Source organism: Platichthys flesus, chromosome 15, assembly GCF_949316205.1.
Source record: "Platichthys flesus chromosome 15, fPlaFle2.1, whole genome shotgun sequence".
NCBI lineage: Eukaryota > Metazoa > Chordata > Actinopteri > Pleuronectiformes > Pleuronectidae > Platichthys > Platichthys flesus.
The window spans coordinates 8508073-8528662 of NC_084959.1; the positions used below are offsets into that span (position 1 = coordinate 8508073).

Below are 20590 nucleotides of genomic sequence, written 5' to 3' on the forward strand. Positions count from 1 at the left end.
TTACACTATGTAAATAAAAACAATTATAATTAAAACAAATTAAATCCAATTAAATTAACAGAAAATAAATGAAAAGTAAATTGTCACCACTTTCTAATTTTCTGCAAATTTTGGTAAGAATTTGAGCATGTTAAAGCCCTCAAAAAGCCAATTAATTTGCCTGAAATATTATAATAATAATCCTTACAATTTTAATAGGGCCTTACTGTCTGTCAGTGCTTGTCAGTGCTCGGGCCCTAATAATAATTAGTAGTAGTAGTAGTATTGTTATAATAATATATAGATGATTATATTAATTAGAATTAACTTTATTTATAGGGCACTTTTATTAACAATGTTACAAAGAGCTGTGTATTGTCTACCGTGGTGGTGGATCCTTATAAGGAAATAAAAGTATAAAGGAAGTTTAAAATAGAAATACAATAGAAATTATATATACAATTGAAACAGAATATATACGTTGGAATGCATTGCACATTAGCCAAAGAGAAGACTGAGTATATTAAATGGATAATACATTTTGTATGTCAGACTTGTGAGTTATTTGACATTAAACCCACACAGCATGAGGCCTAACTACAGATATATCATCTTGATCTGTCGACTAATACGTCACCAGTTTCCCCTAACAGGAAACAAAACCCACACAAGTCAAGCGTTGAGCAGAAAAGGCAGAAATACGTCATTCAACGCATCGATACTCTGATGTAGAATTAGACCTTCGCTGCTCCTGTTTTTGTTACACACGATGCCGACTAGACTGCTCCTACTTCTCTGTCTGTCTGGACACGTATTTACAAAAGAACCACCTGGTAAGAACATTTGAAGACAAAACAACTTTAATTTATAGTTTATAGGCATGTTATGATATAAAAAATAACAGTTTTAGTCTTTTTTGACATGCGTGAGAGGTCATTCCGTTTACTTGAGGCATTCTAATGATATTTTCCAAGATGCCAATGTCAGACTGCTGTATTTGTATCTACATTGTTAGTTTATATTCTATCATAAATCAACATCTTGATAAACAGTGAACATGATTGATTTTAACTTTTATCTGATCATTTTCCTTAGCGTAGACTCAAGACAAGAAATGGGAAAAACACCACAACTGCCTTGCAATAGGATTAATATAAACCAATTAATCAATGTCAATGTAAATCATTAGTAACTTGATCAATAACATCTGACAAACTGAGTTGAATAAGTTTGAGGTTCGAAGTTACTTCCTTGATGATGCATGAATTCCCCTTGTACGTGTGTGTGTGTCAGGCATAAGTCTATTTTTTTATTGTTGTCAACCTCTTGTGTGTCTCCGACAGAAGTGGACTGTTGGGTGATTCATCTGAAACATGTCAACTGTTCCTGGAATAAGCAAGGGACCCCAGATGTCAATTACACCTTCTACAGTTGGTTCGTAATGTGGTGACAGTTACAGTAACAAATCTCTTTTTAAGTCAACAGAATTTGTCAAATTGGTAAAAGTGACATTTCAACTCTTTTTACTCCAAAGCTCAAACCATGATATATCGCATAACTCTTAAAGGTTTGAGGAATAGAAAGCCTGATACGATATCTAAATACAGCAAACAGGCCCATTTTCACTGCAGACTGACTAACAAAATATATAATGGCTGAATTCCATTTAGCTCATTCTAAGACCTGTAAAAATATCTGCTGTTACAAAGGCAGATTACAGACGGAAACATCACCTAGAAAAGTACAAGCATAGGACTGATTGGATTTAATATTGACTTGAAATAATCCCTATGTACAATATGCCAATTATAGTTGACAAAGCTGTATACTTTGCTTTGAGTGTGAATGCATAAACAGAGGTTTCTACACAGGTTCAAGAGTGACAAAGAAAAGAACTGCACCACCTATGTGTCCGAGAACAGCACAAACACTGGATGTATCCAACCCTACGACGAGCTGTTAACCAGAAGGTTCCACACGTTCCAGACCAGACTGTCACATGGCAACAAGACTTTCGAGAAGGAGCATGATCTGAAACAAAAAGGTGTGTTTATTAACTGGGTTATATGCATGATTCAAAATTCAATAAGAGATATTTCCACCCACTGGTGCATCAGAGAAAAAAGTTGGATTTATAATTAATTAACATGGAACAAAAAACAATTCCCAGATCTGGCTTATTCTCTTCTCCTAATGTAAGAAGTATTCTCTGTCACTGACTGGTCTGTCTTGTCTCCAGTGCTGTTATATGCACCAATCAACCTGACTGTCAAGAATGACTCGGACTCGAACCTGTGGTTTTACTGGAACCAGACTGATGCGCATTGTGTGGCGAGTGAAGTTCGCTTCAGGGTCAACGACAAGACTTGGGAGGTAGGAACACAAAATCATATTGTTTTTCATTCTTTGTTTACATTTTTTTTCTCACTTCCCATCTTTCTGCTTCATCTCCACAGACTTCTCTGGTCAGTATTGGGACTCAGAAATACTGCATCAATCTGCCTTCCAGCAGTTCCAGGTATGAGCTGCAGGTGAAGAGCAGAATGGGGATAGACTGCGGAGAGTCATTTAACTGGAGTAGCTGGAGTGAGCCTGCTGTCTGGGGATCCAACAACAGCACAGGTAAACTAAAACGGGTTTGTGCTAGAATTGAGTAGATATGTAAAAATAGTAACCGGAGTGAGATACAGTGGTAAATGGAAAAGAGGAAAGATCTTCTGATGAAGGGCAACACGTGGCTTTGCCACGTTGAAAACAATCTGTGAAGGATTGTTGGATTCCTGACACAACACAGTTTGGCAAATAAAAGCCAGATTCAAGGCAAGAAATACAACTGAAAATACAATAATATTCATCTTAGGCCGATGCAAAGTATTTGATGTTTGAGCGATAAAGTAGTGAAATCCTTATTTTTCACTAAATATGTAGTCAGTTATTTGACCCAGCAAATTGAACATTGTCCATAAAGTTCTGTTTCAATTTTTACCTGAGTACACATCCAACCTGGCTTTAACGATGCATTTGCTGCTCCAAATGTGCACGAAACAGTGATGGTATAATATATATAATAATATAATATGATTAAAAACCATCTGTTCCCATCTCTCCCTCCTAGACACCAATGTGTCTGTGTCTGCGTGGACCCCACTGCTTTATGTGGTCGCTGCTGTTATTCTCATCCTGTTCGTCATGATGATCCTGCCCAATGAAAGGTGGGTTGGCACAAATGTCACAAAGGAGTTTATTGCAGTGGGTTCATAATGAGTTCTTGCTTCCTCAGGTTTTTTTGCTGTAAATTGTTTAAAGCAACATTATGTAACTCTGACTGAGCCACTGTGCCATCTGCAGCCATATGTTGTGATCCAAGCCAAAGACTGTATGTAAAACCGGACATGCGTCTCCAGCTCCTCCCTGGGTCCAGAAATGAAGCTGGGGAAGGAGCTGGTGTAGCGAGGTGGATCTGTTGTTGACTGATCATGTGGGAGTAAGAATGTGTTTACCTCCCATACAGGCTCCGAATCATCCCAATCCCTGTAGTTCTAAAGCCATCCCTGCCCCTTTATGACATTGAGGTGAGTACACAGCACCCAGCAGCTGATACCTCTCCCAGACTTAGTGTATACAGATGTGCTAGTGACCACTGGAGACTGAACTCATAAGAAGACTTACGACTTTTTCTACATCATAGTTTAGCGAATTTCACTGGTCAAAATGGACAAGTAGATATTTTGACCTAATGATGTCACAAAGTCACAAAAGTAATTACAACTCTTCCAAGGGGAGATTGTGAAAGTTTGTTACAAAATACCACATCAACATTTCCAACAGCTATTTTAAAAACTAGACATTCTAAACCACCAGTTTAGACCACATGGGGACAAAATGGAAAATGTTTTTTAGTCTGTATATCCATTTGACTATGAGTTGATCGTTAAACATCATCATCACTTTGTATCTTTCCTAAAGGATTGGCTTCAGTTCTCCAAAGGCATGAAGGGGAATTTGAGCTACAACGAGCAGGCCTGTCCTGTCCGGGAGTACTGCCACGTCTCTGAGTCCGACAGCGACAGCTCTGATGGCTCCACCTGCTCCGTCACCACCGACCAAACCGATTGCTCCGTCTCCATCGCTGTGAACAATGCAGACGACATTTCCACCTCCGCAGGTCTTCTCTCCTCTCAGGAGGAGGAGCAGGTCTCGGTGTAGAAGGCCTCTCAGTCAGAGTTTGTCGCGACATTTCGATCAGGAAATTCTTATACTGACAGACACATCTAAGAATGCATGATGTATGCTATTTAAATTCTCCTTGTCAGATGATATCATAGTGTATAGAGACACTTAAAGGCAAACAATTTAATCAAAATTATTAGTGTGTACGGATGCCGACCACAGGAGGCAAAAAACCAGCTGCACTGTTTTTGAATGTAACTTTGCCCGGAGAGATATGTTCTTAAAAAGAATCTGCAATAAAAGTACTCATTGAAAATCTCTATAAGCAAAGCAGACCTTCATTCTTCGCAACACTTATCGTTTAATAACATGGTTAAACCAACCAACTCTTACTTTATGATTCACAAAGGTATTTTTTCTTTATATGCATCTTTGAAGTTAGATAATCTGTGGATGTTTCATGATAGATTCAGTGAAATATATGTACACTTTTCATATTTTTAACATTTGTAAGATAATGGAACAAAATGTATACCTGGGTGTCTCTTCTGCACTAGAAATATGATATCTGCTCTATAGGGTCATTGAGCAGGTTCATATTTTTGAAATGAAAGAAGCAGGATAAAAATGTTATAGATGGATGGATGGATAGATGGATGGATGGATGGATGGATGGATGGAGGAAGGGAGGGAGGGAGACAGACAGACAGACAGACAGACAGACAGACAGACAGACAGACAGACAGACAGACAGACAGACAGACAGATAGATAGATAGATAGATAGAAAACATAACAATTAGCCCACAATGGGGAGATTTATTTAGGTGCAGTGATAATAGAGAAAGTCAAAAAATAGACCTTGGTAAAATAAATAAATAAGTAAATATCTAAAAGGAGCTCAACGGAAGTATAAAGTAGAAATATAATAGATATTATTTATACAATTGAAAAGAATATATACATTGGAATGCATTGCACATTGGCCATTGAACTCCACAGATAAGACTGAGTGTTAAATGGATAATAAATATAGATAAAATAATAAAGACAGAAAGTCTCCAAGCTTTCTTTTTTTACACTTTTTAATTTATGTGTGAATCCTTGATCCCGCCTTTCCACCTTTCAATACGAAGAATTAGAGGTCATTTTGGCGACTCCCTGCAACAACAACAACATCAACAGTGCATTGGCCATACTGTGAGGCTATGAGATAAATTGTGATTTGTGAATATGGGCTAAAAAAATTATATTTGATTGATTGATTGATTACTCCCTGGGAAATTTGTGAAAATGTGGTATACAGAAGTATTTGAACAATTCTTCATTGTGTTGATAGAGCCCTACAAAACACCACATGATTTGTTCCACAGGTGTATCTTCTCAATCTTTATTTCTGTAACAGTTTCCGTTCACAGGAAACAAAACCCACGAAAAACATCCTGAGCGCAGCAGGCAAAGTACACGACATAAATATCAGAGAATCACTTTCTGTACTTTAGTTCAAGAAGGTGGCCCCCTGAAAATCTTCAGACCATCACGTCTTGCACTTATTTGTCTTACAGATTTAATTAGAAATTAAATAAATGCTGTTTTGTCTGTCCCTAGAAAACCATTTTCTAGAGCTTTAAATGTTCACAGGAGAACGTTGGCCTCAATGTTTTTAAATTGAGGGAGGTTATGGTACCACAGAGCGACTAAGAACTCGTGGATCACCTTAAAACGAGCTGCTGAAGTCCTCTGAAGAAAGGGGACGACCACAACATGAGCACTGCATTGATCAGGCCATTATGCTGGAGGGGCAGGATGGAAGTCACTTTGTGTAAAATGCATTTGACACCTAGTCTTAAGTTTGGTATGCAAAGGACTCTGGGGACATGAGGAAAATGATTCTCCGATCAGACCTGGTTAGACAAAATTGAACCTTTAGAGCAGAACCCTTAGAGATTTGTTTACCGAATACCAGACGCTGCTCATCACCAGGTAAGAAGCATCTCTACAGTGAAGTATGGCATGGAAGAAAGATTAAAAAACGAATGCCTCTAAGCAGTATTTAAGTTTTTGATTGCAGTTGCAAGATTTATTTTAATTTTATTATTTTTCACCTGTAAAATTGCAATTTCAACCATTTCAAATTTAATTTTAAACACAACGTCAGCAGTAGCACAAATGCACGTAAGGTACCTGGTCTGTTCACTGTAAAAACAATTTACGGAAATTAATTACTTTCAACAAGATTGATGAAAAGAGCAAATACATGAAGTCTGTGGTTTCACTCACAATTATTTTTGTATGTCAGACTTGTGAGTTATTTGACATTAAACCCACACAGCACGAGGCCTAACTACAAATAAATCATCTTGATCTGTCGACTAATGCGTTAACAGTTTCCCCTAACAGGAAACAAAAGCCACAAACGTCAGGCATAGAGCAGCAGAGGCGGAAACACATCATTCAACGCATCGATACTCTGATGTAGAAGTAGACCTACGCTGATCCTGTTTCACACAATGCCGACTAGACTGCTCCTACTTCTGTTTCTGTCTGGACACGTATTTTCCAAAGAACCACCAGGTAAGAACATTTATAGACAAATAAACTTTAATTTATAGATTATTGGCATGTTATGATATTAATAATAACTGTTTTAGTCTTTTAGACATGTGTGAGAGGTTATTCTGTTTACTTGAGGCATTCTAATGATATCTTCCATAATTGAAAATGTCAGACTGCTGTATTTGTGGATATCTACAATGTTAGTTAATATTCTATAATAAATTAAAATCCAGAAAACCAGTGAACATGATTGATTTTAACTATTTTCTGATAATGTTAGCTGACAAACTGAGTTAAAAAGTTTGAGGTACTAAGTTACTTCCTTGACAATGCATGAATTCCCCTTGTCGTCATCTGCCATTTCCTCATTTTGTGTAGGTATGTATGTATGTGTGTGTGTGTGTGTGTATGTGTGTGCATGTGTGCGTGTGTGTGTGTCAGGCAATAGTCTGCTTCTGTAGGTTACACGAAACTGGCCCTGATGATGTTTATTCTGCTGCCTTAATAAAACTTATCTATTGTTGTCAACATCTTGTGTGTCTCTGACAGATGTGGACTGTTGGGTGATTCATCTGAAACATATCAACTGTTCCTGGAATAAACAAGGGACCCCAGATGTCAATTACACCTTCTACAGCTGGTTTGTAATGTGGTCAAAGTTACAGTAACAAATCTCATTTTAAATCAACTGAATTTATCAAGGGAAATAATTGTTTTTTTAAATAAAAAACAGGGTATATTAGACTTTTGCATTTTATTTTGAAATTGAGAGGAAGTTCTAGCACTTTCTGCAAACAAAAATGATAGGGTATACCTTGAGTATTGATTTTACAATTGTTTTTTGCTCCAGTTCAGTTTTTTGTGATGGTTTCCATTAAAGGCAGTTTCAGTTATGATATATCATAATCGTGTTAGTAACTTATTACGAGTACACACCAATAAAATCATAATTTTACAAAAATGTAAATCATATGTTTTTGTGAAACGGCTAAATGCACCACCAGGAGCACACATGATCAAACCTGAAATCTGAGGGACTTCACTCTAAATGAATATTAATGCAAAAAAATATTTTTTTTATTCCTCACACTAACGAAAAACTATTTTTACTCCAAAGCTCAAGCCATACATATTGCATGACTATTAAAGGCTTGATGAATGGAAAGCCTGATATGATATCTAAATTCAGCAATTAGGCCCATTTTCACTGCAGACATCTGACAGCAGGAAAATAACAGCTATGACGAACAATATGAATAATGGCTGATGAAAATATCACCAAGAAAGTACAAGCTCAGGACTGATTGGATTTAATATTGCATTGAAATACTCCCTATGTACAATTAACAGTTGACAAAGCTGTAGACTTTGCTTTGAGTGTGAATGAATAAACAGAGGTTTCTACACAGGTTCCAGAGTGACGGAAAGAACTGCACCACCTATGTGTCCGAGAACAGCACGAACACTGGATGTATCCAACCCTACGACGAGCTGATAACCAGAAGGTTCCACACGTTTCAAACCAGACTGTCACACGGCAACACGACTTTCGTGAAGACGCATCAACTGAAACAAAAAGGTTTCCCAGATCTGGCTTATTCTCTTCTCCTAATGTAAGAAGTATTCTCTGTCACTGACTGGTCTGTCTTGTCTCCAGTGCTGTTATATGCACCAATCAACCTGACTGTCAAGAATGGCTCGGACTCGAACCTGTGGTTTTACTGGAACCAGACTGCTGCGCATTGTGTGGCGAGTGAAGTTCGCTTCAGGGTCAACGACAAGACTTGGGAGGTAGGAACACAAAATCATATTGTTTTTCATTCTTTGTTTACATTTTTTTTCTCACTTCCCATCTTTCTGCTTCATCTCCACAGACTTCTCTGGTCAGTATTGGGACTCAGAAATACTGCATCAATCTGCCTTCCAGCAGTTCTAGGTATGAGCTGCAGGTGAAGAGCAGAATGGGGAAAGACTGCGGAGAGTCATTTAACTGGAGTAGCTGGAGTGAGCCTGCTGTCTGGGGATCCAACAACAGCACAGGTAAACTAAAACCGGGTTTTGAGTAGATAGAATTGAGTAGATATGTAAAAAAAGTAACCGGAGTGAGATACAGTGGTAAATGGAAAAGAGGAAAGATCTTCTGTTGAATGGCAACATGTGGCTTTTTTTTCACGTTGAAAACAATCTGTGAAGGTATGAACCTTCTTTGTTGGTTTCTTGACACAACACAGTTTGCATTCAAAGCCAGATTCAAAGCCAGAAAATTCAACTGAATTTTCTTTTTCTTATAAGTTACTCAGTTATTTGACCCTGCAAATTGAACATTGTCCCCCTCTCTCCCTCCTAGACACCAATGTGTCTGTGTCTGTGTGGACTCCACTGCTTTATGTGGTCGCTGCTGTTATTCTCATCCTGTTTGTCATGATGATCCTGCCCAATGAAAGGTGGGTTGGCACATCTGTCACATATTAAGAGTGGTAGATTATTGCCGTGGGTTCATAATGCTGTTAGTTGTTTAAAGCAACATCATGTTACTCTGTGTGAGCAACAGTGCCCTCTGCAGCATTATGTGGTGATCCAAGCCAAAGAATGTATATAAAGCCTTACATGCGTCTCCAGCTCCTCCCACTGTCCAGAAATGAAGCCTAAATACTCTTGCGTATTCAAAGTCTGTGCAGTAGCGATTGGGGGAAGGAGCTGGTGTAGCGAGGTGGATCTGTTGTTGACTGATCATGTGGGGGTAAGAATGTGTTTACCTTCCATACAGGCTCCGAATCATCCCAATCCCTGTAGTTCCAAAGCCATCCCTGCTCCTTATCGACATTGAGGTGAGTACACAGCACCCAGCAGCTGATACCTCTCCCAGACTACGAGTCAGTGCTAAATATCTGATGGGAATTTCACTGGACAAAAGTAATTACAACTCATCCAAGTGGAGATTATGAAAGTTTGTTACCAAATTACACGTCAACATTTCCAACAGATATTTAAAAAATTTGACATACTAAACCGGCAGTTAAGACCACATGGGGACAAAGTGGAAAATGTTTTTTATGTCACCATTTGACAGTGCTTTGATCGTTAAACATCATCATCACTTTTTATCTTTCCTAAAGGATTGGCGTCAATTCTCCAAAGGCATGAAGGGGAATTCGAGCTACAACGAGCAGGCCTGTCCTGTCCGGGAGTACTGCCACGTCTCTGAGTCCGACAGCGACAGCTCTGATGGCTCCACCTGCTCCGTCACCACCGACCAAACTGATTGCTCCGTCTCCATCGCTGTGAACAATGCAGACGACATTTCCACCTCCGCAGGTCTTCTCTCCTCTCAGGAGGAGGAGCAGGTCTCGGTGTAGAAGGCCTCTCAGTCAGGGTTTGTCGTGACTTTTCTATCAGGAAAAATAATACATGATGTATGCTCTTTAAATTATCTTTGTCAGATGATATCATAGTATATTGAGACATTTAAAGGCAAACAATTAAATCAAAATTATTAGTGTGTAGGCTTGCTAACCACAAGAGGCCAAAACCCAGCTTCACTTTTTTTTAATGTAACTTTGCCAGGAGAGGAATTGGTCTTAAAAAGAAGCTGAAAGAAAAGTACTAAAGATTAAAAATCTATATAATCAAAGCAGGACTTCATTCTTCGCGACACTTATCGTTTAATAACATGGTAAAACCAATGAACTCTATTTTTTCTTTATATGCATCTTTGAAGTTAGATAATCTGTGGATGTTTCATGATAGATTCAGTGAAATATATGTACACTTTTCATATTTTTAACATTTGTAAGTCAATGGAACAAAATGTATACCCGGGTATCTCTGCTGTGTTCGAAATATGTTATCTGCTCTATACACTCTGTCACCCAGTATTAAATATTTTGGATCTTATTTTTGATATTATTCCAGTGGTTGACTGAATGTTCATTTCAGTCTATGAGAGAATGTTCAAGATACATTTCTGTTTGCTTTGTAACATATAGTTTTAGTTTTCATGCAGTTGACAAAATATATTATCCAAAATATATCTTTTACAAAATACCCTATAGGCAATGTAGATTACGTATGTTATTTACTATGAGCAAAAATCAGATAAATTATAGAAAATAGATGAGATAAACACAAAAAAACAAAATTTTCTGTTAACTCACTTATTACATATTACTGAAGTCTAATAAGGCACCCGAGAAATGTTTTTTGAGGAAACGTATCAACTCTTTGAGATAATTGTCGGAAATAATTCACACATAGAACTTTGATATTGGCAAATCTATCAAATCAGTTTGGCTGCTGTCCCAAACATTACACTTGTTTAGTCTTTTTAGTCTCATAGAAAATTATCTATGCTGTAAATGCTTATTAACATCACATACAATTTGATTGATTGTTAACTATTGTGCCTTAATAAGATGTGTAAACCCCATGATGAAAGTGACAAAACATCGCAATATCCAAAGGCTCATGTTAAAATCAGACAGCATCATTTTCTTAACATAATATACCTTATAACTTTGAATGTTACTTATTTTAATATCTTTAAATCTACTTCATAAAAATAGGCTGGACCTTGTTGTTGGAACCTATTGTATTTTTAATGTTCATTTATGATGTGACTTACCGATGTTTGGGTACTGTTAAGTTTTCAGGCCAATTTGGTCTTAATTAGTTAAGTGAGCCTATATAAACAGTGAATCGTCATGATTGACAGCTGAGACTGAAGTCGCGATTGGTCGAGCCATGTTTTGAAATCTTTGAATGTACTTTTTTTTAATTTTCGTTGTTGGAGCCTCTTTATATTGTTATCGTTTATTTACAGTGGGACTTAGCTGTAAACTCCCACATGAATCGTTTTGCTTCTACTGGTTGAACGTTGTTGTTTGAGCCTCTTTGTATTGTTATCGTTTATTTACTTAGCTGTAAACTCCCACTTGTATCTGTTGTTCTTTCTAAATAAATATGACGTGATAACAATCCCGGCACAGATTTTTTACTCAGCCTGCCAGTGCAGTTATCGCCATGTCCGATAGGGGGAGTGCGGGGTGTCCCGCACAGCGCGGAACTGAGTCAACGTATTTTCCAGATTCTCGAAGGGCAGGGCGCAGGGCGGCTGGCCCCCGCAACGAGAGACTCCAGTCGGCTACTTCCCTAGCTGAACCCACCCGGCTGCCGCTAGCGATCGATGCCTTCAGATGAGATTTAACACTCCGCCGTGCATATAGTTGCTTTGACGCTGATTCGCCGTTGGTCGTCCAAAGATTACAACCTGACAAAATGACAGATTCCACGGTGGCCGACACTCGCCGGTTGAATTCCAAGCCCCAGGACCTGACGGATGCGTACGGCCCCCCCAGCAATTTTCTGGAAATAGACGTTTTCGACCCACAGATCGTTGGAGTCGGACGGACCCGATACACAACCTACGAAGTTCGCATGCGGGTGAGTGTTTCGGAAAAAGAACATACCATGTTGCAGCATTAGCTACTGGGGTGGTTCTTCTCGAAGCTACCTGGTTATTGCACAGTCGCTGCTAGCGCTAGCATGTTTACCCGCCGCGCTGGTGTCAACACACTGAGCGGGCTGTGGCGCCTGCAACGGGCGGTCGGAGCCGGTTCCGGGTGGGGCATCCGGAGAACTCGAGGAACGGGGATTCTTCGCGGCCTAGCTGCTTGGGGTGGCGTTAGCACGAAAGCTAACTCGTAGATGAAGTTTCGTGAATCTATCGACGCCCTGCAGCACGCACGGAGACAGCAGATGCAGAATATAGTGTTAACGTGATATTTTAACGCTTTAATCAACTTTTATGCTTCCGGATACAGTGACAAATTAGGCAGGAAAGGGAGCGCGTGAAACTAGCAGCTACTCCTATTTACACATATTCCATATAACCACGATTTTAGCATTGCCTGCCTATGTACACATCATTTACTACTCAACGTTAATACAAAGCAAACATTTCTACTGTAATCGGTGAGAAAAGTAGCTGAGTGGGGACTAGTAACGGGAGCTTTATGGTCAGCAAGTTAGCCACCTCAAATTTCCCACATTCATATAAATAGTCAGACGAGTAATAACGTTAGGGATTCTAGTAAAGTTTAAGTTCAACTTCCTCCTTCAGTTCACAGTGAGTTTTAACACGTTGAAGTGTGAAACTGAAGAAATAACAGACAGGGCACATGGTTTGACATTTTAGGGAAGGTGATATTTAAAAAAACTGCAAGATTGCTGTTTACTGAGCGGGTCCCGACCACAGACGGATTATCTGTGTGTGCTGATGTCTCCTGGGAGAGTTTCTCCATCACAGTGTAAACAAGGTGCTGCTTGTGTCTCTCTCTCAACGCAACATTCACACACTCATAGGTTGGGATGGTTTCTTGCATCAGAGGTGGGCTCCACTAGTTTGCGGTAGTGTGTGTGTGGGTGCTCTTGTGCATCTCAAATCAAATTACAGACCAAATTGGATGAAAGCAGAGTCTGTGTGGTTAACAGACACCGGCCTTCCCTCTGACTGACAGTTTGCATGCAGAAGGCTCACCTATACTGTAGCTACTGACTCTCTATATATGCTTTATATGCTTTAAACACATTTTGAAAAGGCTAACCCTAAGACATTATTTGCGTTACCCTACAACTGGACATATCTCAGCACTTGTGTTAAACAGGATTACTACCTTTTCATGCACATAAAGTTAACCTGTGCACTTAATTTGACTGACATCGTTTCAACCAGATAAAACCATATACATACTTTTAGTCCTCAGTACAGCAAAACGTAAATATATTGTATTCTTTTGTGTTTCATACATCTGTAAAAGAGACATTTCCAATGATACCTGCAGTATTGCACAATCAAGTTTTGAATCTTAATCAATTGTGTGAATTATGAATAAATAAAGTGCTGTTTTTGCTTTTCTCTCCCTTTTCCTTCACTGTGTAGACAAACCTTCCCATTTTCAAACTGAAGGACTCGTGCGTGAGAAGAAGATACAGCGACTTTGAGTGGTTAAAGATTGAGCTGGAAAGAGACAGTAAGGTGAGTGAGCGACGATGGCTAGCTTAAAGCTAATCATTTAAGCAGACTGGCTTGTTGAATATCGCAGTGACGATATGACTTGCGATAAATACACAAATGCTTAAGTAGACAGTGTTAAGGTCTATCTGCTTTGTTTTCATTTCTGTAGTAAGTGGTCTATGCAGACATTGAAAAAAGGAGAAAAACATTAACAACCCATTCCAACAACATTGTTTAATTGAGAAAATTCTACCTGGCTTCGGAGGCAGGGACCACGGCCGGCTCCACAGCCGGGCCACAGTGCCACCAAGTCGGTAGCAGACACCCAGGGAGCCGTGCACAGTTCCACTAAGTCCACTCACAGTGATCATTTGGGGTCTTTCCATATACATTTGGACTGTAAAAATCACCGGTCACGCTGTTTGTGTGAGTGCAAGAGAGAGAGCGAGGGGGGAAAGAGCGATCGGAGCAGCTGAGGAATGTGCTGCTCTGAAGAAATATTTAATGATACATTTTCGATATATATCGTGCAGCCCTAATCCTTACTTAGTTTCTAATGTGTTATGATTTGAGATTACATTTCATCTTCAGCTCCAATTAAGAAAAATTAATTCAAGTTTGTGGGGACTTTCACTATGCCATGGAATTAGACCGTGAACATTTCAGATTGTAGTAGATATATCTCATCTTCACTGTTATTATTTTTACCCTTTGCAACAACAGATTGTAGTACCACCTCTGCCGGGCAAAGCCCTGAAGAGACAGTTGCCGTTCCGTGGAGACGAGGGCCTTTTTGACCCAAGCTTCATTGATGAGCGGCGATCTGGCCTGGAGCAGTTCATTAACAGGTTAGTCAGTTAAAATACACTAAATAAGAGAACTTCTTTTTATGTATGAAACATCTAACAATCATATTTGACACATAGACTGGTTATAAAGATGGATGACATGATGGCTCCTCAAAAGTGGAGCCAAAGAGTCTTGATTGCCCCCTGGTGGCTGGCTGCAGTACAGGCTATAACCACTATGTGTTGTATAGTCACAAAATGCATTGGCCTAGAAATTCACAATTTCAGTATGTCAGTGAGTCAGACATTGCAGAACGATGTCTAGCCCTACACAAGGCTTAATCTAATCTGTGTCTGGAAAAGCAGCCTCACGTCAACTAACAAATCCACAGTCAACATCGCCACAAACAGTATTTGAATGAGCAGTGAGTGAATTGTGCATTGTTTGTGTGTGTTTCTGTAGAATTGCAGGTCACCCCTTGGCCCAGAACGAGCGCTGTCTTCACATGTTCCTGCAAGATGAAGGCATTGACCGTAACTACATTCCTGGAAAAGTACGGCACTAGGGTTTAATTGGGGATATGAGCATGTGGGGGTTAAACTCTTGGTCGTAAAACGGACTGACTTGCCTTTCTCTTCCCCCACAACCTATCTTAATCTCTCTCTCTTTATGCTTTATCTGCCCCTCTTTTTCTCTCTTTCTCAGTGTATACCAATGTAAAGCTGTTTTCCCCTTTTATCCTTGGAGTATGTTCTTCTGCTATACATCAGGGCATCAATCAAATTTTATATGTATAGCCCATTCCCACAAATCGCAATTTGTGGGAATGGGTTTAAACAAGGTGTGACATCCTCTGTTCCTAACCCTCAACAAGGGTAATGCAAAACTATAAAAAAAAAAACAGTTTAACAGAGTAAAAAGACCGTAGAAGCCTCAGAGATCAACATGTGAGGCATCCCTCTACCAGGACAGACAGAAGTGCAATAGATGCCACGTGTAATATTGCTAATGTTTCAGAGAACTCTGTGACTCCTCTCTACCCTTGTGCATTTGTTTTATAATTGTACAATAAGGGAAGCATCCCTCCATGGCTGTGATATGTATGGGATGAATATTTGGCTCTTAATCGCAATTTTCAGGAATGGGAAAATAATGTGTGATACATTTCAATCTTTCCTTGATGATTGACATATTCATAATTTGAATATAATGTGAATAAAGTAGAATTATGTCTAAATGTGTGTGTTGGCACAAATGTGAACAATGACGCACGTAGAATGTTAAGTAGATTCTGATGATGTTTTGCTCTCTTTGTTTTTCTGTTTTTAGGTATGAATAAAGTAAGTTTGCTTTTTTTTATCTCGCCTCAAAAGAGCTTTCAGGAAGTTAAAGGTAGTTGCATGGGCCCAAAGGCGATAGTTCACAGATACTAAATTAAGATAATGCTGATTTCATAAATAAATCATCACAAAGATCGTAAACAATCTTGTAAATATCATATTTACAAGATTGATGACACGATGATAGAGTCATCGTGTGTTAAATAAGCCACGCTGTAGCATTTGGAGAAAGACTGATGTAAATTCCACTTTGCAGTGGGACTTTTTAAATCCATAATAAACGTTCTGTGAACTATTGTTTGATAGAGAAAGTTTTGAACGTCGCTTGTGACTAGAGCACTTGTTAAAACATTTCTTTCCAAACTAACTCATTAGCAAGCGCACTAATCATCCAATGCATGGCCAACCTGCATGCTTACTTTGCAATATATGTGTGTGTCTCACTAACAAATGATCTTACAAGCCACTGATCACCATTGTGATGTTCAGATTTTTATTTCCCTGAATCATTTGTTTTTATGCATAAATCCGCTTCTGAAAAACGAAGCAGTATATTCTACCATGCATTGCCTATGTAAATATTGAAATGTTCGAGTTGCCTTCGAGTCAGTTTTGAACTTTCGTCACTTAATTTGATGCAGTCTATGTCTTAAGAACAACATTTTAATTGAATGTCTACACATAAACCTCCAATAAAAAAACCTTAGTCAAGCCACCACAAATTGCACAGACTCCTATATACTATATATACACATACAAGTTCTCTTTGTCACTGAGATCTAAGCGTTGTTGTCAGGAAAATTGCTGAAGATTCCACCCTATCTCACATAAAAGCATCTGATTTAATAAATCCACGCCAAAATTTAAAGTATTCCTTCTCGGCCCAAATCCCATCCTTCCGCCAATTTTTCTGGTAAACCATTCAGTTATTTTTTCGGAATCCAGCCCGACCAACAAACCAAATACAACCTCCATTGTGGAGGTAATTGTGACGTATAGAACATTGGCAAAAAACACATTAGTGACACAACCATCTGCATTGCATGATGCTTATTGGTGAAGTGTGACTGCAACTCTGCAGCACAAAAACTGTCACTGCTCAGTTCCAGCATCACGTCATGACGCACTGCATGCAGGCCTGTTCAATGTAGCATGTTTAATTCATCACAACTTTGTTTTATTCATGCTGCCTGATCAAGGAATATTTTCTTACATTTAAGAAGTGAAAGAGGCAACACATTGAAAGAGGCCACAATCTATTTAAGGAGACGGTTACATCTTGATACCAACAAGGAGCGTTAGTCAACGTGTCCAGTTTTATTCTCGGACTTAAAGGGATAGCTCACACGAAAATGAAAATCTACTATCTACTCACCACTGTGCCGATGGAGGGGGGGTAGAGTGTTTGAGTCCACAGAACACTTCTGGAGTCTCAGTGTCAAACCTGGTTAGAGCAGAATCCAATACAATTGAAGTCAATGATGGGCAGTCCTCCATGCTGCTCGTCTCCACGATCCCCAACATTCGCATTTGACTCCAAATGAGGTAATTTACTGTCTCAGAAGACATCACAGGACATTTCGGCTTAAAACAAGGTGTAAATGGCCTCGTTTTGAGTCTAATATTAATGTCGGGGCTTTGCGGACACTTGGATGACACCACTCGAGCGGTACGGAGGCCTATAATCTCTTCTTTCTGTTTTATTTGTCAGAAGAAGAGGACACAAGTAATTTCAATTGTATTAGATTCTGCTCAAAAAAGTTCACCCCTGGACTCAAACACTTTACCCACCCCTCTATCTGCAAAGTGGTGAGTAGATAATGAGTGAATTTCTTTTCTGGGTAAACTGTCCATATGAATACATTTTCATGTTAGGACTGTGCTATATGACCAAGTTGAATTGTGTCAAAATAAGCAAATTCATATTAGTTGATATTGGTAATTATTACAATAATTTCGTCTTACTTTTAATTTAAAAATGTTGTGTTTTTCCCCCTGACTGAAGTTTGTGTTTTGAAATTCTACCTCATATTTCACTTATGTGAGGTAAATCAACTGTGTTAATATATCAGAAGATATTGTCTTTTGTTGTTGAGGTATTGACGAAAATTACACTGCGATAATAATTTATATTGTGTTATTGTCCAGCCCTTGGCTACATACTGTGAATTATAATATTGTGTTGTTGTAATTAATCAGTGCATCAGATTGTTTTCACTCAGTTCCACTTACAGCTTGAACCCGTTTGAATGTTATTTCTCATGTTTACCGTCTTCTTCTCCCAACGCAGACTGCTGCACCTGCCCCGTGTACATTTATTTCTACATCACGTCATTGTAAAGCCGCTGGAAATGTCAGAACTGAGGAGTGTCAACGGCATCGGAAAAACACAACTATTGCTCAAAACTTTATTGAAATCCATTGTATTAAACATTTGATGTCATGTCTTTATTCAGCCATTCCACATATTATATGTACATTATTTTTGATTCAGTAATCAGAGAAAATTAAGACATGTTCCATTTTATCATAGCTAGATTTTTCTTTTTTTACAATGATGGTTATGTTTTCTGAATGTCTTTTTCTTTTTTTTAATTGAGTCAATCAAGTTTTAAAAAGAGTTTAATTTCCTGCTTCAATTTGGGATCCTCGGTGCGAGCACATATGAGATTTTGATGGAAACCTCCCAAAGTCGAGCAACATGTAGCATGTTGGGAATAAAGACAGAGACGTGTCATTCCAGTCAGTGTATTTTCTCCTGAGGTTTATTTTCTGGAAACACTCTTAAATCAGGATTCTTTTACAACTAACTGTTTTTAACTCTGCTGTCTGAGTTACATCATCCTGCTGTGTTGTCCAGTCAGCTATTGGGAATGTTAATTTAGGTAAAATAACAATATCTAAGCACTGTGACAAGAGGTTCATTATATGAACAATATTTCATTGCTCCAAAGGCGTAATCAGCATCTGGTTCATTGATCCACAATAAGGATAGTTCTGTGCTTAGTTTTCCAGTTTTGTTTTTCTTTCTGTCAATATTATTGTGAAGTGTATTAATACATGTTGCCATTGCAGTTCCGCTCTGGGTGACTGGGAACTTCCTTGTTACTCTTGTCCTCCCAATTAAATTTCCTGCTGCCTGCTGTGTCATGTCTGCACATCTCTTCTTGGTTCTGATTCGAGGAATTGCAACAAAATCACTAGAACTGGGCTCAAGGTCAGTGCTTAGTGCGTCACACTGAGACAGATCAAAGAGTCATGGGAGCTGGATGAGTGGCTGTAGATTGGCAGGTGCCCTTATTTAACAATGACGTGGAAACAACATAAAGTTGGAAACATAAATATACCTAATGCATAAAGCCTATTAAACAGGGTTGAAACATTAAAACTAGTTTTCATTTGTGGACTAGATAGTAAATTACTATGTGAATTCCTGATGTAGTAAGAAGAGATGAACCTGTCTATCTTTTGTAAAGTCTCAGTTTTATGTTTTATTTCCAGTCTTTGAACCAAGTACATTAAAATGGTTGTACTACCACAACTATGGAAAAAATGTGGGTTAATAAATTGAGATAAATATTTGCCAACTAATTTGATAATTCATTATTTTGAAACATTAAATATATTTAGGTTTTTCATTGTTGCTCGAATATAACAAGTATATAAAACATCAGCTTTGATTGTAAAAAAAAATACTCATACTTTTTCTTTACCTTCTGGCATTTTTTGGAAAAAATATAGATTTATATGAAATAGCAGAGCACGGTCCTGTAGTGCAGCAAATATAAAAACTGCCTTTTTATCAGGAAGGAAGTAAAACCATGGCAATGCTGGTTCTTTTTGTTTTGCCAAACATGAGTCTCAAAGTCCTCTAATCTTTTTTCTTGTTGTTGTTCACCCTCAGGAAATACAGGGATTAACAGGGGAGAAGGGAGTTCTGGCCACAGGTGGATTAAACTTGTCCCAGAATAGTGATCTTGTGATGTAGGCCTTGAACTGCAGGTGATCTAAATTAGACCCAACTGTAACTATACACAAGTGGGTGTGTGAATATAAAATAAAAGGAATTACAAACAATTTATTGGTTATTCATATACTTTAACTCACAGCTGTGCTTTTTTACATTCATCCTTACACAAGATATTTGCAAGACAAACAGTTGGAAACCTCCAGAAGAGCAACAGGAGAAGGACCCCTCTTCCAGGATGGCATAAACATGCAATACATGTGTTCGAGCATTAAACAGAAAGAAGACAATGAACTCGGTATCTATGGGAAGTGCGTTTTTTGGGGATGGTTTGTATTTCAAAGAAAAACATGCTTTAGAACCTTAAGTTCAATGGAACAAGACCATAATGATGAGTAATCAAATTTGAAAATATGCAGACACCCTGGGATCCACACACCAACCCTGACCTTCCTCCTCAGTCAGGACCGTGACCTATAAAACTAGAGCACTTTGATGTGTTCGCCTTGTCCTGAGTAATGAAAGTGGGCAGACAGGATGGGCACGCTGAGCCAAGGCGGAGATTAGGTGGTGTTTTGTTAGCAGTTCTAACGCTGGGGCCTAGTGTGCAGCCATGACGTTAGTTGTGTTTGCAGAGACACCCAGTTGGGTTAGGTTGATAAAGTGGAAGTAAATTGAAAGAGCAACCCAAAGCAGTGTGGCTGGGCAAGGACAAAAGGTGAGACGAGTGGCTACTATAGTACCGTCGGGCGGAGAGCGACGGGTGGAGAGGGAGAAA

The 20590-nt window shown here is 38.8% G+C and overlaps 2 protein-coding genes across 3 annotated transcripts; both read left to right on the top strand.

Annotated features, from left to right (window-relative positions):
- Positions 1-706: 706 nt before the first annotated feature.
- Positions 707-11678, top strand: LOC133969838 (uncharacterized). Its single transcript, XM_062406541.1, has 16 exons — positions 707-812; positions 1323-1413; positions 1851-2023; positions 2219-2352; positions 2436-2601; positions 3095-3191; positions 3491-3551; positions 3946-4181; positions 6628-6722; positions 7254-7344; positions 8114-8283; positions 8362-8495; positions 8579-8744; positions 9052-9148; positions 9472-9532; positions 9821-11678. Exons 1-16 carry the CDS (start codon positions 749-751, stop codon positions 10058-10060), a joined length of 2076 nt encoding a protein of 691 aa, XP_062262525.1. The 5' UTR covers positions 707-748; the 3' UTR covers positions 10061-11678.
- Positions 11679-11773: 95 nt separating this feature from the next.
- On the top strand, positions 11774-18990 carry snx12 (sorting nexin 12). Of its 2 annotated transcripts, XM_062405584.1 has the most exons (6): positions 11774-12143; positions 13642-13737; positions 14440-14564; positions 14968-15058; positions 17563-17571; positions 18136-18990. In XM_062405584.1, exons 1-6 carry the CDS (start codon positions 11979-11981, stop codon positions 18340-18342), a joined length of 693 nt encoding a protein of 230 aa, XP_062261568.1. In that variant the 5' UTR covers positions 11774-11978; the 3' UTR covers positions 18343-18990. The 2 variants fall into 2 exon arrangements, with proteins under 2 accessions (XP_062261568.1, XP_062261567.1); XM_062405583.1 differs by lacking the exon at positions 17563-17571 and having other exon boundaries at positions 11777-12143; positions 14968-15845.
- Positions 18991-20590: the final 1600 nt, after the last annotated feature.